Source organism: Meleagris gallopavo, chromosome 8 (genome assembly GCF_905368555.1).
Source record: "Meleagris gallopavo chromosome 8, MGAL_WU_HG_1.1, whole genome shotgun sequence".
NCBI lineage: Eukaryota > Metazoa > Chordata > Aves > Galliformes > Phasianidae > Meleagris > Meleagris gallopavo.
In genome coordinates this window covers 23,222,625-23,249,982 of record NC_139411.1, presented here as the reverse complement: position 1 = coordinate 23,249,982, position 27,358 = coordinate 23,222,625, and the positions used below count along the sequence as shown (strand labels likewise).

General features: G+C 45.6%; 1 protein-coding gene across 6 annotated transcripts in view; it reads left to right on the top strand.

The window, feature by feature from the left end:
* Nucleotides 1–27,358, top strand: part of SH3PXD2A (SH3 and PX domains 2A) — a 232,111-nt gene that overhangs the window by 110,701 nt on the left and 94,052 nt on the right. For 2 of the 6 annotated variants that reach the window (XM_085229167.1, XM_085229166.1), the window contains exon 1: nt 17,026–17,129. The exons of the other annotated variants lie outside the window; for them this stretch is intronic. In XM_085229167.1, coding sequence (XP_085085293.1) covers nt 17,041–17,129 — 89 coding nt within the window. In that variant the 5' untranslated portion in view covers nt 17,026–17,040. Of the gene's footprint in view, nt 1–17,025; nt 17,130–27,358 lie in introns of those variants that run through there. 6 annotated transcript variants of the gene reach the window in all.

The window sequence follows — 27,358 nt, the reverse complement described above, 5'->3', positions numbered from 1 at the left end:
AATAAACCCCGATCCCTGGCAGTGTAACTAATGTTTGTGAGAGAAGATTGCATTAATATCAGTGAGCAGAGAACTTCTGGCTTCAAGAAACAAATGTTGCTTTCTGACATGGTCTTCTCTGTCTTAATATGCACTCAGAAAGACCTTATTTGCATTTCAGATATGTTCAGTTCGGATGCACTCACATGCTGGGGAACTGTACAAGCAGATGTGACTATCAGTTTAAGAGGGCATATGCCCAAAATAGAGCATTTAACATCCAGGGGCTGTGAGGGTCCCTTGCACATTCCTTGGAGAATTTATCTGCTGCTTCTTCTAATGCTTCAGTTTTGAAACACCAAAGCAAGTTCCAGATTTTGAAAGAAGTAGGACATGACCCTACAGAGGCACGTGTCAAAAAACATTTCAGCTCCAGAGTAATGCAGCAAGATAAGATTAAGCTTGCTGGCAGCCTCATCCTGAGAGCAGCCCTGCTCCTCAGACATTTATGCATGTGGGTACTTTGTGCACAGTGAATAACTGTGTTGAATTCAACGGGAGTACATGTGCTCCCAAAGTTATCCGTGTGTTTGTGTATTCATTTGCCTGCTTGTTTGATGGGAATGAAAAATTCTGGAGAGGGCTGGGATACAAAGGAGGCTCATTCATTAGTAATCTCTGCAAGTTATGTTAACTCTTCTCTCCTTTCTTGCCTAGAGGTTGACGTGTGTGAGTACCTGCACATGGGCTCCAGGGCCAATTAACTTGAATTAAGTCACTAATTTTCATGTGATGAAGGTAGCTGACACCTGTTCTTGGGGGTTCCTAAAAACAGAAAAGCCAGCAGAGAGGCTCAATTGCCCTGAACAGACCGCAGAGGAGTTATATAGCAAACTCTTTCTGCCCTAAACACTCTTTTATGAGAATTTGCTTTTAATAGTATTTCCTAAAGAAAACCAGAAAGGGTCTGTAAAGCAGTTTAGGTGTGTATCTCTATCTGTATCTTTGAGAGGACCTTTTAATCACGTAGCAGTAAAATTAAGGGAGCACCAAAACAGTGTCTTTGATCCTTTTCCATAAGAACTGTGCAGGGTTCCTTTCCTTGGCTGTATTTGCTGCAAGGTGCCATCAGTACCATTTTTGCTGTGGCTCATTCACTTTGGCTAGTGCTTGCTCATGTTCAAAGGGAACTCAAGGACCAAACAGCCACACTTCTGGGGCATCGGAAGGAAAGATGAAGCAGCTTCTGCTGGGTTCAAGAGTTTCTGGAGGTTTTCAGACAAGGGGAAACATGAATAGTCTTTTCTTTTCATGTGCTTATCCTCTTTCTTTCCATCTCAGCCTCCAAGATTCACATACTGGTATGGGGAAAAATCCCTGGGCTGCCCAGTGGTTGCTGTGGGGCTCGATAGGTTCCTTTCTGGTATAAAGAACTAGGTTGTCCTAGGCTGTATAGTTTGTGTTGTAAGCAATTGACTTTTTCTCTCCTATTTTACATACATAGATAAGTCTTATTTTGATACCCTTTTTTGTTGTACTTTGTTCTTACCTCTAGCTTTGTTTCTTTTTTATTATGATCCCTGACTACATCCGCTTCTCTGCCTCACACTGACATATTTTTTCTTGTGCTGTGTCTAATTGTCCCTGGAGTTTTTTCATTCTCCTTACATCCCATGGATACTGTTTTCATCTCTCCTGATGCATTCTGCCCTGCTTCTGCCAGCATTTCTACTCTCATTTTTGTTCCTTCCACCAGCAGTCTGTATGTTGGGTTTATATGCTGTCTTCTATCTTTCTTCCATCACTTTCTCTCTACCATATCCTTTCATCCCCAATGCCATAAAACAGATAACAGGAGGATGAAAGGGGTGTCCTGGACACAGACAGAATCCCAAGGCTGAGGCTGACTTGCAGAAGTTGCCCAAGTGCAGGGTTTGCAGCTAGGATAGACTACAGCCATGCCAAGCCTTCCTGGGACGGTAACAGAGACCGGGGCAAACTCAGTGCCATGCAGACATTGCACGCAGGACACGGTCTGCCTCTTCTCCATTAGTGGCTCCAGTAATTGGCCCATAGCAATTCGAGGCAACTCGCTATTTCATCCCACTGCGGGCAGCTCCAGGAGAAGTGATGGGAACCTGACTTGGGGAAATAAAGTCATCAAAGTCCTGTGCTGGTTTGTAACTTGTAATTTCTGTAGAAGTTGTCTCTGCGGTCTGTCAAGCAGAAATTCGTCATATCTAGCCTGAAGTTGCTGGGTAATTAATCATCCCTGGCGGGTAATGCGGGCTGGATTTTCAGTCTGCAGGCACGGATTGCTGTGAGTGAACCCACAGCACCACTGAACCTTTTCTCTCTCCCCTACTTCTTCATTTTCCCATGACCTTAGGAAAAAAAAAAAATCCGCACTTCACAGGTCTTTTTTTTTTTTTTTTTAAATCACACTTTATGGAACACAGTTTTAATACTGTACGGTACGTGTTTAATGATGTCCATATGGGTTTGTGGGTACAGGAATTAAATACATAACGGTTCATGATGACATAACACGGAAATGCAACTCCCGCAGTGCTGGTGTGTAGGCTGTAAAGGGTTATTAATAAAAATGAAGGTTTTAAATAGAAAACAAGCTTAGCAGCACCGTTTTGGCCTTGGGCCCATCTCTGAGTGATGGAAAAAAAAGAGGCTGGAATATGTGGTCTTTCCTCAATACATGAAAATAAATACATTTTACCACAATCCCCTGTTAAGAGTTTCAGAGAGAAAGCTCCAGGGCCTGATGTGTGGCATCTCTCTTCAGTCGGAGCATGAGCTCAGGGAGGTCTGCAGGGGATGTTTCAGCAGGGCGCAGAACACATCAAACAAACACTAAGGGGGAGATTGATGCCTTAGATTATTAAAACGGGGTAAGGCCACAATGTTTTGATTGGCAAAGGCTTTCAACAGTTGGACATCAGTGTTTCAGAAGAGCAAACTGCTCTGTTTGTGGGTGAGCCAGGAAAATAACAACTCACGCAGTTTGGGGGAATGACCTCAAGGAAATCCCATCCCATCTTGTAACCATAGTTGCCCCATCAATAAGGCAAGGAAATTGCATAATGCACCTATTAATATTATAGATGAACAAAAGCAACCTTGCTCTTCTGTGTTCAGCTTTGTCCTGTCTGTCCTTTCATTTTAAGTCTTTAGAATAAATGATACAGCAGTGGGTGACTTACTGAGCATCCTTCTGAAGGTGTGTGAGACACCTCTCACTCTGCCTGCCTGGTCTGTGTGCTCCCAGCAGCTTCCCTCAGCTCCTCCTGCTGTCAGTTCACATCCTTTAGCTCCAGCATTCACCCTTGCATCCCAGCATTGTCCCTGTGCTGCCGGTGCTATGCTGCTGGGCTCACCCTTACACCCCATAGCTTGGAACCAAGATCCTCATCTAAAAATTGTTAGAGAAACTGCTCCCTGCTCATGTTCTGGAGTGATTGCTGTGCTCTGTCGTGCAGTTTGCTTCTGCCCCATGCTCCCATATTTTAGCTCATTTCAGGCATACTTAAAGATTTTGGAAAATGATATTAACGTCTATTTTTCTAAATCTCTTTGTGCTGAAAGATGGCATCTTTTTGTCTTCTGAAACCAGAGAAAGCTGGACTTTCCGAAAATAGGTGTTGTATCCCTTTAAATAGTACTAAACACATGGGAATGGGGTTATTTTTGTCTCTGTCTGCCTATAATCGGATTTATTTTAGTCAAACCAAAATCTTCCCAGGGATCGTTCCAAAGAATAATGCTGAAGTGTTGTGTGAATTGTGCGGTGGTGATATTGGCATTGCTACGGCATTGCCGTTCTGTGGAGCTTCTCACCATCGGCCTCAAGGTATGGCCCAAGCAAAGAGAAGCTCTGTGTGACTGTGAAGCACTGGCATTATTTTAGAACTGGGGAAACAGAAGTATGAAAGTGCTTTGTGAAGGTCACCAGCACTGGAACAGCGGCCAGGAGGCCACGCGTTTTGCTTCACTTTGTGGCTCTCAGCATACTTGCTCGTCCCGTCAGCACTCCTGCTGGTTGACCTGGTGATCTGCAGCTCCCTGGGTCTGCAGGAACGGATCAGTTTCCATATCAGCTTTTTGAAAGTGCTGTATTTGAAGATAACAGGGCAAAGGGACGTTGAGAAATGAGGTTATAAGGGGACCGGGATTCAGGATGCCATGGAATGTCACCAAATGAAAGCAGTCCTTCCTTGCGTGTGAGCATGTGAAGGGGGATCTTTGGCTCAAGACTCACCCTGTCTTCTTACCCCAAACTGGCGCAAATTATCTCATTAAAAGTCACTCTCCTGCAATGAACAGCAGATAGCCATGTGGAGGAGAAACAAAGACCAGTCCATACTGCTCCGTACACCAGGACATTATCTGGGGAGGGCTGTGTTCCTTAGTCTCAAATTCCTGCTTTCTGGACAGATTATTCCATCTGCAAACCCTTGTGCAGAAGCAGCCCTATGTGTCGCATGATGCTCCCTGTGTTGGCTGCCTCCTCTGCTATTGCTCCCTCTGTCCTTTGCAGCTGTGTTTGCTGATGATGGCTGAGCTGGAGATGCCCTCCAGATTCAGGCTTCCATCTGTGGGGCTGTTGGAAGGGGGAGGCTTGGATGGGCCATTTGAGTACTTGGGCAGCAAGTCACCATCTCAGGCAGGTGGAAGAGGGATGCTTCAGAAATGTGCTGGTGTTGTTTTGCCTCTGCCTGTCTGTGTTTCGCAGCCATAACTCTTGTGATGCCTGTTAGCTGCTGAGCTAACACAAGTACATCTGCCTCGGATAGATGCTTTGCTGCCTGACTTCCCCCTCGTGCCAGTGGGTGAGGGAATGTGCCTGTGCATGTAGCCTTTGTCCTCAGCTGCAGGGCACTGCCCACCTCCCTGTGCGGCTGATGAGCACAAACAGCCTTCTTGTCTGTGAAACCAGCAAAGGGAGCAGTGCTTCTGAGCCAGTTCCTTAATAGCAAGGGCATCTTTACATCCTCAGCCTCATGTGAGTAAAACTGTTGTCACTCTTTGCTCTTCCTTTTGTATAACTTAATGTAGCAGCTCGTCTTAAACTTGTAAATACATTTTCTGGGAAGTTGTGTGTGGGAGGTGGGCAACTCCTTCCATCTATTGCCAACTAATGTTTAATGCTCTCCTTTATCATAACAAATGAAGCAGATTTCTCAAAAGCTGTATCTTGTGCCCTTCTTTTATCTCTTTCCTTTTGCTATAATGCTGAGGTTGTGCCCTGGCTGCTTTTATTGCACAAGAAATGGAGCCAGGACTCCAGGCTTCTGTCCTGAGCACAGGATACTCACATCTGTGCTAACTTCTATGATTCTATGAACTCCTGCTAGTGCAGAGTCTCTGTGAGCTGATAGAGACTATAAGTGTACAAAATACTATGTTTAGCTTTAAATTATATATAGAAGAAAATGAGTCAAAAAACACCCAAGAAATCAGTAAATCAAAATTCTTTCAGCTGTTTCACTGGAAATTAGAGGAGCTTTTACATTCCAACATTGCTCTCCCACTATTCCAAGATGCTTTGTGCAAATGACAGTTCAAGGTTTTTGGATATTCTTGGGACAAATGCTATTGGTTTATACCCCCTACAATCCGTCATCACTTCACACCTCTTCCCTTCTGCTGAGCCATCATCCCTTCTCCTCCAGCCTGGTAGGTGGCTCAGGAGATATCGCATCAGCCCTGTGGAGGAAAACTAGCATGGAATTTGGCAAAGCAAAGCCCTCTTTCTGCAGCAGGGCTCATCTTCCCTTTAATGGAAATTGTCTAAATCTTTTCGTCTTTCCCTCTTTCTCAATTTTACTGTGTGTTCTGGGACAAAGTTTTGTCATGCTACGTCAACTGCTCCTTGCCAAGACCTTCTTTATGGCCTTGATTTAAACTAATCCCACTCAGTAACAGTGGAAAGCCATGAGATTCCATTGCTGGGGATGGGCTCTGGGGTCTGCTTATCTTTCTTAGGGGATAACAGCACACTGATGTGTGCTTGTGTGTGTTGTGTATACGTCTTGTGCTTACACAAAACTTCAGGATCTGATTCTGGTGGGTCATGCTGGCGAATATCCAAGCCCCGTAAATCTGGTCACTACGCTTTTCCAAATGTTTATTGTGCTGTTTAAGCTTTTATGGGCTCTTGTGTGTATTACATATGGTCTGAATAAATGTAATGCAGTATTACTGTGCTTAGCTGAGATGCAGAAGAGCCTCCAAGGGGACTGTTAGAACTGAGGCAGCCATCACTGCATTTGGAGATGAGTTTCTTGGTTCAGCTTTCTGGTTGGCTGTTCAGTGCCACTTGATTTGAGGTCAGAGGGGTGGAATTGAGAAGCAGCCCCAGCCACCTTCCTTTGAGAGCCACTCTCAGCCCCGGCAGCGTGTAGGGAGCGGGTGTGCTGCTGGGAGAGTGCCATGGACCTACGGCTCGGTGTCCTTGCTCTCTTCTATCCCAGATGGCCCAAGGAAAGAAACTTCAGGGAAAGCCAGCCAGGCTGTAGCCAATGCTAACAGCTGGAAAAGCAGCCAGGCTAAGACCTTGGGACCTTCAGGGAACTTCCTGCAGTTCAGTCATTGGCTTTCATTTGCATGGCATCCTCTTCCTCCTGTCCTCTTAGCACCGTCACTTCACTTTTTACCACTAACCACTCTCACCCCAGAAGAACACAACGTTACTGCTGTGCTCTCTGCCAGCACTGAGTTTGTTCCGTTTGAACATTCTGCTCCCACTCCCCTGCACATCTGGATACTCAGATAGTGAGTTTCGGGGCAGAAACAATCAGTTTTGAGTTTCTGCCACAGACAGGCAGGCCCCCAGTTGTGCTGACCATTAGGCTTGATGTAACATATAGCATCAATAATTGCTTTCTGCTGGGGGCATGCTGAAATAGCAGAGGCTTCACGGAGACACAGGAGGGGTAAAGAGGAGGCAGAAGGGGATAGAGCTGGAAGGGAGGGGTCAGTGCAGAAGCAGCGGGAATCTGACACTGCAAAGTCTGTGCTGGTCAGTGTTCATTTCTTAGTTTGCTACACACTTCAGACACTGCTGAGAGTGAGCTTGTTTTTTATTGGGAATAGAATCTGGATATCCTCTCTTTATCAGCCCAAACGCTTCACTTGGGGGAAAACAGCTGAAAAAGAAGGGAAGAAAATATGCATTTAAAACCAGAGCTGGATTGCTCATGGCTATAAAAATGGATGTTTTTCTCTTCCTTCCCTATCACTTTATACTAAGGGTTAAACTGTGGGTTATTGCTGTGCTACCATAGGAGTGAAACCTCTTACTGTATTCAGAGAATTCTCCTGCTGGAGCCCAGTGCTGAATGCTACACATTGCACCTACTGCAACCCTTTTGGGTACGGAAGTATTCAAGTTTTAGGCCCTGCTCTTCAGGAGCATGAGGGCATTGAAAGATACTGTGGTGTTTTGACATCTAAGATAAACAGGGGGAGGAATAGGGCATCTGCTGGGCTGACAGCATCTTCTGCAGTGGTTTTCTCCAGATGGAGGTTTTTCCTATGGCCTCTAAAACATGAATGCATTTGGTGCAAGGTCATTTAAGGAAGAAATCCCTTCTGCTGCACTCTCCTCTCTTCGACCTTGAGGCTATTGACATCCCTTGGGTCAAACAGAGACAGGGGGAGGAGAAATGTAAGCATCGGGCAGCACCAGCACTCTGATTGCAATGGGCTGTAGCATATGTAATGCCAACAGATCCACTTTGCCCTGGCTTAGGTTTTTGGAGATATGAACAGCTCTGTGCCACACCAAAGGGCTTACTCTGTCCTCTGCTGGGTGTTGCTGCTGCTCTGACCTGTGGGAAGAGCTTGATCTTTTGTGCAGCTCACAGAAAGTATCAGGTGCTGACACTAACAGCCAGGGTGTGCTGACACTAACAGCCACCTCCCAGACCTGAGGGTGATCCTTCCTGTTCTTCTGGAGGGGTGTGATAATGGTGGCAATGGGCAAAGAGTATAAAAAGAAGGCTCTGGGGAGACCTCATTGCAGCCTTCCAGTGCTTGAGAGATCTTATAAGCAGGAGGTGGACTGACTTTTTACCAGATCTGATAGTGATGGGACAATGGGAAATGGTTTTAAACTAAAAGAAGGGAGATTTAGGTGAAATGTTACATAGAAGTTTGTCACTCTGAAGGAGATGAGGTGCTGGCAGAGCTGCATCCCTGAAGGTGATCAAGATGATCTTGGTGGTCTTTTCCAACCTTAATGAATCTATGATTCTATGAGACTATGATTTATTCTTTTATTACCGTTTGAAAAGGCTCATCCTCAACCACTGATTTCTGATTCTGATCGCTGCTGGAGTTTCTCCCTTTGGCTTTGCTCCCTGAAGTGCTGTGCTGGGGTCTGGCTGCAGGCATTGGGGTTGCTGGGAAGAGGGGTGGCAGCTCCTCAGTGCCTCCTTCCTGTGCTGTGACCTCCCCAGCCTGCAGGGAGAGGGGAGGAAGGTGGGAAATGAGGCGATGGGAACAAACTTCCTGCAATGGAGCTGAGCGCTGGGGCTGGATCTTATCACAAGCAAACAGCCCTGGTGGGGGCAGCCAAAGAGGAGCCCGTCCCGCTTTTCCTGCCCCTGACACAAGACCCCGTGCCAGCTTTGCCTGCAGATACCTGAGCATGCTGTGGGCTGGCAGCACAGACTGAAATGCTGTCCAAGCCGCATGAGATGCAGAGGCAAGTTAGCACCTGATGCCCGCAGAGCAGCCCTGCTGCTGCAGGCTGTGTTGGGAAAGCTGAACTGTGCAGCAGGGTCATTGGCCTCCATGCAGGGCACACTAGGCTTCATCTGTCCCGTAATATTTTGTTCTCTTCTGTGTGCTTGATATATGCTTGTATCTGTGTACAATTTTTCTAGCGCAGCTGTAGCTCACTGTCATTCTGTCTGACTTTCTGTTTAAAAATGAGTGGCAATGCTAAAATTTCACAGATGATTGCAAATCAGTCCAGCCAAAAGAAAAACCCAAGGCAACATAAAAACTTGTGATTTTTAAAGTTTGCACTGAGTGACTTTTGCAGAACTCTCCTACCTTTAGCAAAACTGCTTCTGTTGCACTGCTTAACGACCCCCTTTGGTGACCAGGGGTCTGGGCAGTCTTTTGCTGTACAGTCATAGAATCATAGACTCATTAACATTGAAAAAGACTTCTAAGATAATGTAGTCCAGCTGTTCACCTACCACCAATATTGCCCACTAAACCATGTCCCTCAGTTCCACATGTCCACATTTCTTGAACACCTCCAGAGACAGTGACTGTAGCACCTCCCTGGGCAGCCTGTTCCAGTGCCCAACCACTCTTCTGGCGGAAAGAGGTGGACCTGGAGGCCCTGGGTTATGAGCTGTGCAGGCAGCTGCTGCCACACTGTGGGGAGATGGTGCTTTGCATCCACTGTTTCTGTACAGTAGAAGGCACTGAGTTGGAATTAAAGCCTTTGGTGTGTGCAGATGTTAGGCACGTGGTGTTGTGCATTCTGCTCTCCCTGGAATGTGCCATGCCTCACACCCTTGCCATGCTTGTCTGGTGATGCTGGCTTGCTCTTGGCTCTGTCGTCCCACGGGGCAGGAATTCCCCTAGACAGCAGCAGGAAAGCTGTGGCATGTGGCATGCTATGAACAGATATGAAATAGCTTTTCCACCTGGCTTCTTAGTAGGTGTTACAGCTCTATCTTTTTCCATTTGATTTATGATAGACTTTTTTTTTTTTTTTTTTTTTTTTTTTAATTTAATAACTTTGCATCTAAGACTTGACAAGGAACTGCGAAGAAGCAGACTTACAGCCTTGGACATTACTACTAATGACTCCAGAACCACATCTGGATCAGATATTTGTAAGCATATGGAAGAGATTGAGGAGGATCTGATTGTCTCTTCAGCCGTCAGTGCTGGACTGAATCTTCTCCCCAGGCTTGGGGAGTGTGCTGATCACTAAGCTCTCCTTGCTCTATCTGTACGATACCATAGAGCTGATGTGGAAAAGGAAACCTTTCTCATCCTCAGCACTGGCTGTGCTGTGGCACTCTGGTGAGCTTCAGGGTGAAGGTGTCACTGGCTTTCTTGGATTTTTGGCTGTGAAAGTCATAGAGACAGTTCTTCCTTTAGCCAGATTTCATGCGTGATCCTGCTAGGGAGTTGTCAGCACCTAATCTGGATGTTTGCTCTCATCCAAGTAGTATTGCCAGTGTGTTGCATGTGCAGCCTGACACACTGTATATTAATCCTGTTTTTGGCCTGCTTGGTTGACCCAGCAAGGATTAAACTCCACCCCGCATCTGCTCAGGCTCTCATGGGCCACTTCTTATTCACACTGATGTTCCTTAGCAAATCTCAGAGGAGATATTTCTCACCAAACTTCTCAAGCATAGCTCTTTCCTATGTGGCAGGACTGCACTCACTTGTCCTATATGATTCCCATCCATCCATCCATCCATTCTCCATCCATCCACTGTCCTTCCATCCACTGTCTGTTCATCCATCCATCTACTGTCAGTCCGTCCATCCATCCATCCATCCATCCATCCATCCATCCATCCATCCATTCCCAGCAGTGTGGTGTTTGCAGCCCTCACACTGTCCTTATGGGAATCAGGCCATCAGCAGTTGATCCCTTTTCACTGTGCTGAGCTGTCCTCTGCCAGACCCTTCCAGACAAACAGCTCTCCAAGTTGCTCCCTTTAACCAGAGTGAGGAGCAGACTGGAACTGCAGAGCCTTTGAAAAATGATGGAACAGGGACAAATTTCCGATTAAAGCCCTCCAAATGCTGCTCTGAAGGAAAATTGCTCTTCATTTGTGGGTAAAATAGAAGGCTCACTGCAAGACTGGAAGTGTTGCAGAATAAAGATTTAAGCAGTAAAGTAAAGGAAAAACTGAGAGCTCCCAGGGGAAGGGGAATGGGGTTTGGGTCTTTTTAACCTGACTGAATCAAGTGACTTCTGCAATTGTGTGAGACCATCTGACCCAGAGCTGAGCAGTTCACAAGCCACAGAGTTATGAACTGCTGGTAAAACGATCTGAAGAAGAAAAACAAATTTGTGATTATGAACTGAAAACCTGAACAGCAGCTCTTGAGGTTTCGGAGCCATGTCCAGCTGCTGCTGGGAGGCCTGGGGTCACTGCCCTTCCCACGACCTCGTGCTGCTCAGCAGCTCCTGGAGCAGCTCCCATGCCCACCGGGCAGCAGGTGCCCATCTGCAGCACTGCCTCCTGGCAGCAGAGGAACCAGGGCTCGCAGCCCAGGCAAGGTGCTGCTGTCCCATGTGCAGGTGGCTGGGATCTGGGAAGGGAGGAGGATCTGGGGGCAGCTTCCAGCGATGGATACACTGACCCAGGCTGTGCCACAGGCTGATTTCAGCCAGCTGCTTTTGGTCTCCCAGGCCTGGGAAGGCAAATGTCTTTGAAGTTCTTGAGAAGTGGCTCCAAATTCAGCCCAGTTACTCGAATCCATTTTGTTTTTATCAACGGGTTGGTTCCCAGAAGTGCTGAGCTTTCCCAGCTCCTCTGCTGACGGTAGCATGGGCTGCCCTTGCAGTGTCAGCCTGTCGGGACCCGGGATGTGCCTGTGACTGTTTCTGGGTTTGGCCAAGTGGGCTTTTCTCTCTTCTGAGAAATCAGCTGGTTTTGTGCCCATGGTATTTGCAGAGTGCTGACAAACCCCTTTCCTTCACAATCGTGGCCGTCTGCCTAAGGTGCTGCTCCCTGCCTTTTTCCTTTCGAGGCTTTTGATGTGCTTTCCCATGTTAGAACATTTAAAGAGGCAGCATGTGGAGCTGGCTGGGCCAGCAGCTTTGATCCTCAGTGGGCGTTTTGCAATAAACTCCATCATGAATTTTTCATCCTTTGCTCTGAGTGCGTGCGTGCCTTACATGCGGGATAGGCTCTGGTCCTGGAGCTGCATCCAGCACAGGGTGAGAGTCACCCATGGCTTCAAATCTCTGCATCCCCAGGCCAGCCTTGCCTCTAGTTACCCTGCATGAAATGTGACCACATCTTTAATCTGTCTGATAGTGCCAAGTTCCTGCTTTCTGTAGCATTCTCTGAGTCTGAAACATGAGTTTTCTTTGTCTGAAATTCTGTACTGCTATCTGACCTATTTACTTGGGAGCCTGTGAGGAGGGCTTGGGTTGGAAAAGAGCTGTGTTTGTGGTCCATGTGTAAGCCTTTCACTGTTAATTGTATTAGCATTACTAATTGTATGCACATTTCTAAGCTGTTGTGATTGCCACATCCTTTTAAAACATGGACCAAGACATCAAAAGGGCTCTGTCTGCTTAGAGATCAGCAGAGAAGCAAGAAATTAAATTGCCTGATACTGTAAAAGATATGTGGGTTGCTTTGCCCCCATTATATCAAAAGTGACACAGGAAAAATAAATCTGGAGGTAGACTTTTAAAGCTTGTTAGCCTTCAAGATTTACTCAGCAGGAAGCAGTTTGATGGAGGTGGCAGCTACCCTGTGCCCACTGGTGCCATCAGTGGGCAGGGCTCAGCAGGAACCTTGCTGGATGGGGCCACATGTGCACAGGGCTTGTGGGGTGAGAGGGAGGAGGGTGCTCAAAGTCCTGAATTCAGGTTCTCTCTCTGCTGCAGGGAATGAATTGATGTTACTGCTCTTTGTGAGCTGCTCTATGTCTGTGCGTGGCTCACTCTACGGTAGCTTTCAACTGCTGTGGGGTGCCTGTGGCTGATGGATAACAGCAATTTTGAGCTTTCTGATTCTGAATTTCCAAAGTACTGCTTGTGATAGAGTAATGCCATCAAAATTATGCTTTGGAAATATCTATTTTACAAACATTAAATGCATGGACAGACATACACTGAATCACAAAATCATAGGATCACTAAGGTTGGAGAAAACGTTCAAGATCATCCAGTCCAACCATCTGTCACCAATATTTCCCACTAAGCCATGTCCCTCAATGCAACATCTAAACTTTTTTGAAGACCTCTAGGGACAGTGACTCCACCACCTCCACATGCTTCTCCATCTCTGGTTTTATCACTGGATGTATGTAGACAGGTTTGTATTTTCATGTTTTGCCACTTTTCTGTGACACAATCAAGAACACTTGCAGGATAAGTCACCAGTGGACCTTTGTGTGCAGTTACAGAGCCCTGCATGTCTCAAGATGCTGGCAAAAGAATCCATCAGGGCAAGTGGTGCCTGTGTTTTTGTTTCTGGAGTAGTTCCCCTCCCCATCCCCAAATGCCTTCTGTGTATCTCATGCACTGTGACGGATTGCATCTCATGGAGGCAGCAGCCAGGAGCTTCTTGATCCCAGCTGGAGGTTGTTCCTTCACAGCTCTGTGCCATGCCACGGACACCTCATCTTTCACATAGGGCTGTCGCCTTTATTCCTTATCTGCATAAATCCTGGCAGAGCGAGTCTCACTTCATAGGCAATGCTTGCACAGATGTTGCCACCGTTCATGGAGGGATTCATGGTGCCTCCAGCAGAGCACAAAGCATCCCAGAGCACCTGGATGATGCTGAGCGCTACGGCTGCAGCCGGCAGAGGGAGCACAGAGCATTGCATGCTGCCTGCTGCTGTCTCACAGAATGCAGCGTGATAACGCATTGTTTATTATGGAAGCATGCCACTTGTGTGTTTACAAGCAGCTTTGTGCAGCTCCTGATCGCTCTGTACTTCTGCTTTAAGCCTGTTACTCATCCTGAGGCATTGTTGGTGTATGTCTGACCATGGCAGTGAAAGGCTTTAGCGGAGACGTGATGGGGCCGAAGCATCGCAGACGGAAAGCAGCTGTCAGGCAGCATTTCTCCCCAAGGTCTGAGCTGTACCAGCAGGCTGGGTCAGCCTGGCAGGGCCTGCTGCTCAGCGACTGACTGCAGTCTGACTGTTCTGTAGCTCCTTCAAGGCCCCACAGTGCAGTGACTGCACAGATGGTTGTGTTGCATTCAGAGCAAAGCGAAATAACACCGGTTCTTTCCATCCTTCGCTGTCTCACCCCGAGAAGTTAGCTACCTCTTTGGGGAGCTAGTAGTCAAAATCCCAGACCTGCACACCTTCAGACTTTCAGCAAAGTTTGAAACCAGTTCAGGATCTGAATTTCAAGTCTGCTTTTCCTGTGCCAAAACCCCCATAGCTGAATACCTGGGAACTATGGAGGTGGGACCAAATAACCCCTGTGCTTTTCATTGTCTACTTCTAATGAATCAGCTCTCCCAAAATAATGTGTCTAGCATGGCTCATACCACAGTCTCTGCTGTAATCACCACTGAAACCTGGAGAGGTTAGAAATCCATATGTGGATCTGTGTCTGGGTGAATTTGGCAGGCACAAAGCAGTCCCCAAAAGACAACTTCTTCCTATCAAATTATCTGCCAATTTTTGCAGTCTTGATTTATGTTTTTTAAGGTTATTGAGCTTTTTGCTGAAAAAGTTGAAGGCCATCTTCCTTGGCGTTCTTATTGAATGAGCCATCTCAGGAGCAGGACTGGTTGGCAGATCACAGCATAGCTGGGAGCTTATATCTTTTACATATGAGATTTTCTCTGCCTGTCTCATTGGTCTCCTTCGCTGCCTTAGCTACAAGTGCTTCCAATTACAGCAAAGTATATGGGACATGCATTCATCAATCATGCTCAAATTTCATGCACTGTAGTTTTCTGAGGTAGAGGATACTCCTTGTTGCATGTGTGCCTGCACCTTTTACCTGCATCCTCAGGTACAGAAGAAATGTGTGTCTGTAAGCCTTCTTGATTCTCTAAAGATACTTTACTTCTGTTCTTTTTTTTTTTTTTTTTTCTCTTTGTATTTATATGCACCTGATAGAGAAAATAGATTATACCAGTCGGAAGTACACAAGGACTGTTTTGTTCAGGGGAAAGCAGGGCTCGTGAACAGCTCTTGGAGCTGTTTGGTTGGAAGAGGAGCCCATGAAATAAAAGACCGGCAAGAAGGTTGTTAGCAAGCCTGGCTGACCAAGTGTAAGGTGAGCACCATGGTCTGGAAAGTAGATCATCTTTCTGAAAGGCTCAAAGAAGAAAAATAATGGCTTCAGATTCATCCCTTGTGTAAATCTTTTGAAGTTGGTGTCTTGCATTCGCATGATTTAAGCCTGTTAATTTGAATGGGTCACTGCAGTATCCCAAGAGCTGCTTTTTGCTGTGCTTCGTTCTGAGACGGAGACAAAGCAGAGCCTCGCTGTCTGGGCTTGGGCCCAAGCTTGATGTCCCCGTGGGTCTGGCTCAAGCCCATCCATGTTATGGCTGATTCCATATGGAGAGGGGAAAGGATGCAAGAGATGATGATGTGTCTGAGCCCCGTCCCGTGATGGCTAGGTGCCACCAGGTCTTGGTGGAGAGCCACAACCTCCTGAAAAGTGATTCCTGGACTGGGAGCCATGGCCAGCCAGGTTATGAGCACTCAGTGAAGCTAACACCAGCCTCTGCCCCTCTGTGGGTCTGCTGATTCGGAATGACTCATACACAGAGAGATGAGGAGGTGTGTGGTAGTGCATCAAGGAAAGGAGCCTGAAATGCAGCAGGAGCCACGGTCAAATGAGCCACAGTGGGACTCAGTGGGCAGAGAGCAGAGGTCAGCAACCTTGACACACAGCGGGGACTCGGGGCTTTTGCCGGGGCCCAGGGATGGAGTGTGTCCCCCATGCCTATCAATTCATGCCAGGCCCCATAGCACAATAGGTGTGCCATGTACCACAGCGGGGAAAACAGAATCCATTGCCAGGAGGGGACGCATGTTTGTCTCCGGTTGTCGAACAGCTGAGAATGCAGAGGCAGGCCCAGCTGGGGAGCTCGGGCAGGAATAGTAACCGGGAGCCAGCAGGACACCATACACCACGCTCAGCCCTGACCCCGGCATATTGCCCGTCAGAGCCCACTGAGTGATTCTGACGTGCTCGGAGAAACTGTAGGAAAACTGAATTACTGCCACTGAGGGGTTCACAGCCTTCACCCTCAGCTTGGCTCTGGAGGTTGCTCTTGCAGGTACGTGGGCCTTGATGAGGCTGTCTGCTGGTCACCCCAGTGGAACTGGTTCCCAGCACGTAGCCAATATCCACATGCTGATTCACCCTGTGCAGTCTCTCCCTGTCTTTTGTGGGGAGAAGTGTCAATCAATAAAGAGTGAAATTGCCAAAGCCCAAATATGATTGCAGTGTGTCCCAGGGTCTGGAACAGGAGCTGCTGCTGCTGTTCTGCAGTGCCCAGTGGGGGAATTTGGACCATGCCCATGTAAAGACAGGTGGTAGAGTCCAAGGAAAACCTCACTTGTCTTTCAGGTTATTTTAAGGAACTGCAGCAATTCCCTTCCCATGATGCAGGGAATGTCTGCCTGCGCCATCTCTGTGCAGACTCTGTATAGGTAGCGTGGGTTGGTAGTGTGGAAGTGGAGGGACAAGTGCCTCTGTTCCCAGAGAAACACAGCCTTGTCCAGGGCAAATTATGTGACCAAGGTGTGCAGGTGCTACTGAGATCTTGCTTGTGTCACCCAACTGTAATTTGTTGTACATTGCTTGTTTGTGTTGGTGCAGTGTGCTACCATGCTATTGAGCTCCTGGGATCCCATCCTCAGAGCACCTATTGAGCCTCATTTCTCCAGATTGGATAGCCAATAATTTTAAGTAATGAGGAATTCTGAAAAAATGGAGACCTTTACTGAGCAAAGGAGACACTAAATACACTGAGAGAAGTATTTATTACTGTTCACATGCTCTGCTCAATGTTAAATGTGAACAGACTGCAGCAGGTGTGAAGGGATGTGATACAGGCTTGGAAACCCCGCAGTGTGCTGAGGGAAGGGCTCTGAAAAGAGAGGAAAAATGCAACATGATGATGAAATACAAATATTTCCGCAAATGTGTTTAAGTGCAGGATCCGGGGCAATCCAGCTGTCCGTGGTCGCTTTCAGCAAAAAGACAACAGAAGACAACGGATGATCTCACCCCGCTCCTCTTAAATTGACGAATCTTCCCCACAGTTGTTAAAATATCAGTTTTTCTAGGACTATTCTTCACCAGCTGTTTGGCAAGCCCTGATGTGGGCTGAAGGTTTTCTTCCCTTTTCTCGCTGCTTCTTTGTAAAGCAGGAAACCACTCGGGTGTGCGGGACGGAGGCGGATGGAAGGTAGGGCAGCCCAAAAGGATTTCAGAAAGTGTGTCGGCAGAAACCCCTCAGTGTGAGGACAGCTTTTGGGAGGACAGTGCTGATGAACAGCTTGCGGGGATCAAAGCCTGGGAGAAGCTCAAACAGGGCTGCCTTTGAAAGGCTGGATCCTGCCGATAGAATGTGGTCATTTTATCTGACCTGTGAACATCTCTGACAAGGCATCAGGTCATTAGTCTTGTGCTTGTTATTGTAACATTTGCTGGAATGAATCAATGGCATTTTTAAATCGCAGCTATCAAAGTGTGTCATAAATTGTAAGCGGTTTCTTTTCCTTTGTTTGAGTATATCCCCATGCCAAGTTACTTGATGCTTGTATCTTCTAAATTGGGCGTGACATTACCAGTGAAAACCTGGGATTAAGCGTAAAATAATTTCTTCTAAAAAACCTGCAAAAAAAATCTTTGCCCTAAAAAATGAATTGAAAGTGACCCCTCTCTCTTAAAATGGTTCTGCTTCAAGCCTATGATAATAACTGCGTTTAGTATCTGAAGTGCAGAAAAATCTACTTTCTGTAGAGTGGAATTTAAAAGACTGTCACTCAGAATTTTATATAAATATACTGTGCAGTTGTCCCACCCACCCACAACCTGATTTTCTTATTTCTGTGAACTGACACATTTTTCCGAGGCGCGGTGTATTTTTAAACTCTCAATATGGCATGAGATGAAGGTCACCCAGCTGATTCAGAATCTGTGAGAGACCAAGAAATGAAAACTTAGACCGGGTGCTCCTTTAGGTTACATGTTAGGAAAATTTTTTTTTTTTTTACTCAGAGCGTGTTGAGGCCCAGGCCTGGCACTGCTGCCCAGAGAGGTTGTAGATACCCCATCCCTGGAGGCATTCAAGGCCAGACTGTATGGGATCCTGAGCAGCCTGATCTGGTGAGTGGCACCCAGCCCATGGCAGAGGGTTGAAAGGAGGTGATCTTTAGGGTCCCCTCCAACCTAAGCTATTCTATGAGTCATTGATTCGTTGCTCAGCTGCCTTTCAGAGAGTTGGACTTTAGACCCTGAGGGCAAAGAGGTGGCCCCAAATCCCTGCGCTACCCATCCCCATCACCCTCCCAGGGCTTTTTTGGTACACACAGGGCTCTGCAGTAGTATTTTAACAATAGTGTTTTAAAAGTGTTTCTTCTTTAGGAGAACTGGAGCACTTCGTATTTTCTGTGTCTTTACTGAGAGAAGGATCTCGGCATCCTTATCTTGGTATAGAAATGAAGCAACTCATTACCTACCATAAATCCTCACAGCCTTCAGCGTAAAACAAAGGCACATAAATAACTAATATTGGGGATGTGCCTGACCTCTAATGTATGTGGAGTTCACTGTTCCTAAGCCTTGGTTTCTTCTGGACAGTGATTTAGAAGGAAAAGCTTTTATCTAATTGTGAGCTAAGTCTCAGCACAGCTCCCCAGGCTCCGCTAATGGATGGGATGCATTGCAGAGCTTGAAGGATTTTTATTTTAGCTGCATGAAATAAAGAGTTGAGTTTCCAGTGTTGCACATGGTATTGCTAGTTAGATAAAGATTTGTTCAGCTGGGACATGCCTCAGAGGACACCTGGCAGATCCCTTCTATCCCACAGAGCAGGACAAGCAGGGTTTGACCATTTACCCCAGTACAAATCCTGGAGGACAGGATGGCTGCTGCTGGGGAGGGCAGTTGATGGAACACAGAACTGGCCCATCCTAGGAATTAGCTTCTGTCCCAGAGGATGAGTGGGAAAGAAATTGTTATTAAGTAGATTATTGGCCACAGGACATAATTCCATATTCTGATTCCTAGTCACTGCTACCTCATCTCATGTCTGATCTGCCCGGATTCTAGTTTGGATCTCATGGTATTTTACAGCAATGAGAGGTTATTCAAAATAGCACTGAATTCAGAATTAGTGCTGGGAGCTGAGAGCAAAAGATTTGTTGCTTCACTTCAGGATTCATGAACCAGTGGCACTTCAGCCCAGAAAACAGAGAGATCTGTCATGTTCCAGGCCAGAAATACTCCAGAATCAGTGTGCATTTTGAAAGAACAATTAATTTCTCTTTTAGCCAAATTAATAAGTCTTCTATAACCAGCTGACTGTATGGAATTAATTAAATTCATTCATTTTGTCTCTTCACTTTTATGAGCTTAGAATGTGGAAAAAGATACTGAGAATACCACACACACCCTCTTTGGAAGTGTACAAGGTGAATTAAAAGTTAATGTCTGGATTGAGAATTGGAAAAGAGTTACATAAAAGGAACAAGGAGAAATTGGCTGGTTTTGTGTGAGTTGATCTGAACAACATCCAAATTTGTAAATAGACTGGACTGCAAAATTTATGCTCTATTCAAAGGTTGCACTGTTTCATAGTGTGTGATGTTACTTCTGTACTCAGGGTGCCTTGACATCATTTAAATAATGCACAATGCACTTTTTAATGCCTGTAAGGGAATGATCTTCCCTTATTTTTTCCATAAGTACTTAATATTTAATTCTGGTCACCTTAGAAAGTCAGTCAGAATGATGAGGGGTGTTTTTGTGTAAGTAGATAGGCATGTATTTGAGGTCAGTACGATTTTTTTATTTGCCTTTCTAATAGTGGCGCTGTTTTCCTTTGTTTCCTTCTCAGAATGAAACAAGCACTGACACTGAGACAATCTCTCACACTGTCTTGAAGTCAAAGTCTTTTTTTTTTATTATTTCAACCCACAGTATCAAAAAAAAGCATTGCCATTCACTCTTGGGACGCTCACAGTCATTGAATCATAGAATGGCTTAGGTTGGAAGGGATTAAAGATTGAGTTCCAACTTCCCTGACAACCTCCCCCACCAAATCAGGGCCCAGAACCCCATCCAACCCAGCCTTGGGCACCTCCAGGGATGGAGCATCCACTGCTCTCTGGTGAGCAGTGCCAGCGCCTCACCTCCCTCTGAGTAAAGAATTTCTTCCTAACATCTAACCTGAATCTTCCCTCTTTTAGTTTAAAGCCATTCCCCCTTATCCCATCACTATCTGCCCACGTACAGTTGGTCCCCTTCTGCTTTTAAGCTTCCTTCAAGAACTGAAGGGCTACAATGAGGTTCTCTTCTCCAAATTAAACAAGCCCAACTCCTTCAACTTTTCTTCACAGGAGAGGTGCTCCAGCCCTCTGAGCAGCCTTGTGGCCCTTCTCTGGACTCAGGTCTGATACTCCCAAGGTTGGGATGTTCAGGAAATGCTCTTGATGCTGCTTTGCAGATGTCTCCTGATTTAGCTCGCTAATCTCCCAGAGGGCAGAAAAGAGTGGGACTTGCTATCGAAATTGGTTATGTGAAATAAGTTATGTTCATTACCTTGAAAGCAACCCCAGTATTGGAAAGGTTTTATCTTTGGGAAGTTGTCCCTATTTTTCTGGCATGCCCATGAAGGTTAATTTAAAATCTTTTAATGAATGAATCTGAACAGTTATACTGGGCAAGATAAGATCAAGACATCTTTTTTTCTTTTATGTTTTAGTGTAAGAATCCTAGAATATGTTGTAAATCTGCCTAATGCTGCTAGGTAATCAGGAAAGACAAGTCTGGTTTTAGTAGTTGCCAATCAAGCAAATTTACAAGATGCACGTACTAGATATGTTTTGGAGTCTTACAATGTCTGAAAAAGCTCAGTTCAAAGGACACCGATTGGAAAAAATTCCTGGAGTTCATGAACTCACAGATCTTACATGCTGTTATTTATGTCTCTGACAAGTAAATTAAAAAAAACAATGACATGAAAGATATTTCCACGTGCTGCCTTGTAGAAACAGGCAGAAAACATTTCCAAGGTATATGATATTGGTGTCTTATAGGGAACGACATTTTAGTACCCTGGAAAGACATTTGATGCTGCAAGACAGTTAACTGAGAACATACTGCTGCAGCAGATTTGGGAAATGCCTGTTTTCATCTTGGTGATCTAACTGAAAGAAAGGTAATGACGGGAGGCAAGGCTACAGTCACCAGATGAAGAAGGTGGAATTCAAACTGTGGGCTTGTTCTTCTCTTCCCACATGCGTAGTAAGTTTTTGCCTCTCCTGGAAAAAATTACTTACAATTCTTACGGTCATATGTACAGCAGATGACTAAAAAGTTAGGAGAGATCTACCACTAAAAGGGGATATAAAACTAGCTAGGGCAATAGGGTATTTAGCAGAGCAAAGTAAGTACAGATGCAACAGCCATCTGCTGTCTATGCACACTACTGTCTTAATCTTTCAGGTCGCACTTCCCTTGGAGCAGGAGTAGCAAGCCCAAAAGGTCCAACCAGCACATTACTAAAAAGCTAGATGAGTAAGCAGAAGTGCTAGATGCCGTAAGAACAGCACCAGAAATGAACAAAAAATTGTATAACACCAAGTATCTGGCATGTTTTCCTTTGTACTGGGAACTTGGAGGTCTCATGGGGCCTGGGCCATGTCTGCAACTCATTTCTTGCTTTGTTCATTTAGAGCCTTGAAAATTTCAAAAATGCCATTGGCTGCTGGGAATTCCCTGGAAGAGGCTCCAGCATGTGAGCTGGTGCCAGCTATGTGCCAGGATGGCTGTGGGGAATCCCTGGCAGTGATACCAAGATACAGAGCATGTCATGGGGACAGAAACATGGGGTGGCGTAAGGTCTGGGACAGCTGGGGGCAAAGTGGGAATCTGGGAGAGGTGCATGGCCCTGTATCCTTGGCTTGGCCATGAGACTACAATAGTTGGGAGTTCTTCCGCTCTGCCCTCTTGGTGTCTCCCCAGGGCTCCTTCAAGATGTGGAGAAATGGGAGAAAAAGTACTTTGGTCTTTTTGTTGTCTTTTTGTTGTCTTTCTGCTGCTTGTCTGGCAAAAGAGAGTAAAGTGGTTATCCACTAGCAATCTAGAGCCTCTGGAAGGGGAATTAAAAGAATCGTAGAATCATTAAGGTTGGAAGGATCTCTAAGATCATCTAGTCCAACCATTAACCCATCACCACCACACCACTAACCCGTGTCCTTCAGTGCCACATCTCCACATTTCTTGAACACTTCAAGGGGTGGAGACTCTACAACCTCTCTGGGCAGCCTGTGTCAATACCTCATCACTCTTGGAAAAGAAATTTTTCCTGAAATCAAGCCTGAACTTCCCTTGGTGCAACTTGAGGCCATTCCCTCTAGTCTTATCTAGTCTTAGTTTGAGATCCTTTACTTCAGGGACTCATCAGTTTGGGGGCAGCTTAGCAGTGCTGTAAGCAAAGCAACAGCAGCCCTGTAGCACCTACCACCACTGGCCATATGCTGTAGGCTGCCCTGCATGCACTTTGCAATGGCTTCTATCCTTCTGCTACCATCTGCCCCTGGCGTGAGCCTGTTCCTGGGGCTGGCTGGCTGGATCAGGCCAGCAAACTTTTGTGTTCCTGTTGCTCCACTGCTTCCTCTGGGAGCTTGTGTGGTAACCAGTTTTACATCCCTTTCATCTCTAAACTTGTGATGAGGTGACTCGCTGTCACTGAATGCATGCTCAGTTTTATTAGATAGCCATCAACAAGTTTCTTGTGCTTGCTGTTAAAGAATTGCATGTTTCTTTCATTGCACATCTTCTGGAAATAATGTAAACAGCTTAGACAGGAAGTTCAATACCATTTACAAAAGAAAAAATACAGTAATAATTCTTTAGGTTGCCTCTGGTCAACTGCTGGATGAGGCATATGGGAGAATTAGGAATGAAGTACTTACCCATATTGCTGGTTTCCGCTGCATTGAAATCAGAGAGGCTGAAGGCACTGCGGCATTTATAACTGATTTCCTAAGCAGTGTAAAAAATGGAGTTGAGGGCCCTTTTCTTGTAATTCACATGTGCAGTAAAAATCACTTAGCTAACATAAATCAGGATTAAATTGCTTTTAAAGGCCCTCAAAACATTTCTGAAAGAGACAGGATGAGGAAACCATTTTGCCACTGCAGAGGATGTCCCCATGATGAGTCCTAGTAAAGCTTGATCAAAGAACCTTATTGGCTTTTCATTATAGCCCTGTTATGCGTAGTTGAAATTCGGCAATGGTTTCAACAGAACAGGCACAGAAATATGCACAGAGGGCAGATTTAAGCAGGAATCTAGAGCATCAAAGTATGTGATTAAGGACAATTTAATGTGCTGAGTAATGCAGCATGATTTGGATGTAATTTATCCTAATCCAGTCTGATCTTTTACAGGAGAATATATTATAAGGCCATAATTAGGTGAGACCAGGGCCCCATCTGGCCTCTTGTCTCCAGCAGTGGCTCATAGCCAATACAAGAAACAAAGAAAACACAGAGTGAGCTTCCCTTGTGTATCCTCCCTGCTTCTGGCATTCAGCAGTTATGGGACTTCTTGGGTCAGAGCATCCAGAGCATGGAACACAATGGCCACCATTTATTTCTTCCTGAATTTATCTCATTGCTCTTTGGACCCATGCCTAGTTTTGGTGATTACAGCATGTAATGCCAGTGAGCACCATGATTCATCTGTGCCATATGCAGAAGTTCTTCTCTTTAATTTAAACTGGTGGCTTGTTAATTCTGCAGGTATTTTTGGGAGGGAGAATATTTTCTCTTTCTGTGGGTCAGTCATGGCTTTGAAGGTTTCAAGCACAATTCCTGCTCATTAGCATATTTTCTACTCAAGAGTCTTTATCTGTTTATTCTTTTCCTCTAATGAGGCTAATCCAATTTGAGGGCAAATCATATTTTTCAAGGAGATCAAGAAGCCCCAGTCAGTTCCCTGGGGAAACATTTTTTTTCTCCCCTTCTACTCCTCCATCACCAGTGTGCTCCCAGTATTTTTCCTGGTATGGTAATTCAGTGTCCTTTTCAAACAACTTACATCTGGGCCTCAGATAAAAGCCTGGAGATCTCTAACTTTGCACATTCTCTTCCCTTCCTTCCCTTGCTACTTTTCCAGGATTTCCCTTGATTTGGAAGGGATCTTTAAAAGCCAGCTGGTCCAACTCCCCTGCACTGAACAGGGACACCTACAGCTCCATCAGGTGCTCAGAGCCCCATCCAGCCTGACCTTGGCTGTCTCTAGGGACTGGGAATCCACACCAAAGGATCTCTGCCTCTAATTGCCATTAGGGCCGCAGTTTAGGAGCCTCAGTGGATCATATGGTTGCCAACTAGGGGTTGGACCCAGCTCTCCTAATAGAATACGAACAGCCCACCCTCAAATGAGGAATTGCTTAAAAGACATGAAATAAAAATTCAAAGCCCATGCTATCTTCTTAAGCTCTTAGCCAGATCAGTATGATATATGTAAGAGCTCATTAGCCTGACCAGTTTGTAAGCTACATGTGAATTTATGGTCCTACTATTCAGTACTTAATTTGAAACTGAGACTAGTTGCATCTTTTAAATATATACCGTATGCGCATGTATATTTGTATAGCAAAATCCCAAAGTGAAGAGCACGACTGGAAAAGCTGCACATGAAAGTGATTAATTTTTATTGCCTCATTTTTATCACTCAGCATTTATGCTATAAATACTATAATAAAGTGACACATGTTTGGTCATTGGAAGGCAGAGATAAATTCAGCCTCCCCACAGGGGACAGCCAAGGTCAGTTTATAGGAGGCGAAGAGCACCTCAACCCAGAGTTCTTGCTAAGGTAAATACATTTTCCTGTCCTGCAGAGAAATTTGCAATCTGAAGGGATAAACAGGGTAAAGCAAAACCAGATGAGGATGTGACTCTTAGGCAAGATCTTGTTTTTATCCTTCTTTCCAGGAAGAAGCCTGCCCTAAACACTCATGCTGTCTTTTTCAAGGCCACCAAAGCCTCACAATGGAGGATCACATGGAATTAGCTCATTGCCCCAGTGTCCCACAACTTCCAAGTTGCGTTAAGCCATCTCCCTCTGGTGCCAGAGTGGCCTGGCTTTGCTGTCAGATCAGCGTGCTCACTGTCTCACAGCCTGGTGAAATGCTGAATGTACAATTTCAGAGCCCTGTCTTCTTCCAGGAGAATAATTTCATCATAATAAAGAGTAATTGTGAAAAATTGAAGAGGCTAATTCTGCATTTCATCAGCCCAAGCCAAAGATGTGCGCTGAAGCCAAACGATCAGCTTCACCACTGAGGAATCTTGGGACACAAATCTGTGATGTTTCCCAATCACTTGGGAATGGGTGGGATGCCTCGAACCCATCCTACTTCTTTCTATATCCTTTATACACCCAAAAGAAAATTAAGCTGCCCCTTGAGTACTGTGGGTCTGCATGAGGCTGGAAGGTACATGGGGAACATAGAATCATAGGATGGCTTAGGTTGGAGGATACCATAAAAAGCATCTAGTTCCAGCCCCCTCCTTTGGGCAGGGTTGCCAATTACCAGATCAGGGCCCAGGATTCCATCCCACCTGACCTTGAACACCTCCAGGGATGGAGCATCCACAGCCCCTATGGGCAGCCTCACCCTGTGCCAGGGCCTCATCACCCTCTGAGTAAAGAATTTCTTCCTAACATCTAGCCTAAATCTCCCCTCTTTTAGCTTAAAGCCATTCCCATTTGTTCTATCACTGTTAGACCTTGTAAAAAGTCAGTCCCCCTCTTTGTAAGATTGCTTCAAGTACTGAAAGGCCACCATGAGATGCTGTTTGTCTCAGAACTGTCTGCTCCCTGGCACCTCCCGCCTGTGGCAGAGCTCAAGCTATCCTCTGTTAGGTAATCTTCAGGCTCCTGCACATCTCCTTTGGGATATAAATTCATGGATTTGTGCAGGGAGCATTGCTGGAGAGGAGTCAGTGCCCATCTCCTTCCAACCATGGCTTTTTTGTGCAAATTAAGATTACCTGGGCAGGGAAGATCTCATCTGCACATATGGAAGAGTTTCCAGTGCTGCACTTGGAGTTTCCAAAGGAGAACTTGGATTGATTTTTGTTTTGTTGGCTTGAAAGAAGTTATTGGAAGGTAGCACTAAATGAGGACCTCCAGCTGGGTCCTGGTGGGCCATACCAGGCTTCTGTTGTTCTATGTTGCTGAGAAAATCACTGCAATCTAACCAGAAACATATAATATATGAAGCTGTGCTGGTTGTCTGTGCCAGTGCTACAGCCACACTGTGCAAACAACAGGAAAGTGGCAGGAAGGCAAAACTCTCTTTTGTAGTGTCTTCTTTCTCTTAAGGAGCTGATTGCACAACATTGGCTTACCCTTCTGAACAGCAGCAAGCAGAGACTGCTTCCAGCAAGCAAGAAACACTCATTTTCAAAGCCAGGTCGACAGTTTTCCTTCTTGCTCCCCAACTCCCGTTTGCCCCCGGCAAGGAATTTTGAAATCTCAGGGCTGCCACAATGGGTGCCTTTCTGACATGGCTGAAAAGCTCGACCTCTGTTCAGAAAGGACAGATTCATGTTCAAGAGAGTTCCACAATGCAACGATTTATATCAGGAAATGAACAGAATATTTTCTGATTTAAAAAAAAAAAAAAGGCTTCATCTGTTTATTTGGCTTGGGGAAGAGATCAGCTGTGCTTTTATGATTGCTGGCGTGCTGGAGGAGAAAAATGTATAGCTGTATGCCTCTGTGTGTTTGAGTTTGTGTTCCTGATAGCATAGCATATAGGGCTATATATAGAGAGAGCTAATTTTGTTTAAATGTGTCGCATGGGGCTCAGAGCTCAGGGAATGGAGATCCCCTAATGCACATGGTTAAACTTTTGCACTTTTAGCATCACGGATCTGAGTGTTAACCCTGCACAGTCCACATTCCTGTCTTTGCACTGTGTTAGTATGTTTGGGAGGTTCTCCAGCTTGGTAGCAGCCAAGGCACCAGTATTGGTTCTTGGTCACACCTCATTATGGGTTTGTCTCAAACTGAAGATGTCAGTCTGGCGGTTGAGTGAAATCAGGAGAATTTCTGGAGAATATTTTTAAGGTTTGAATTTCTGTATGTGTAAAGAGCAGTAGCGAAGTATTTTGGCATTGGTTTACTTTGAAAACACTGTCCCAGAATCTGATAGCGGTGTTAAGAAAAACAGTTGCTGAGAAAGGCAGCAGTCCTCATTACTGACTGCAAACCATATGGATGTTGGGTGGGAGAACACAGACTCCCTTGCTAAAACATTTCTGTGCTTTTAATCTGCCTGGCAAATCATTGGTGATTAAATTATAATCTGAGTTGTTTGTTTGAAATGTCATACATCTCCACCGCAACCTCTCCGCACCACCGGAGAGTTTTAGGAATTAAGGA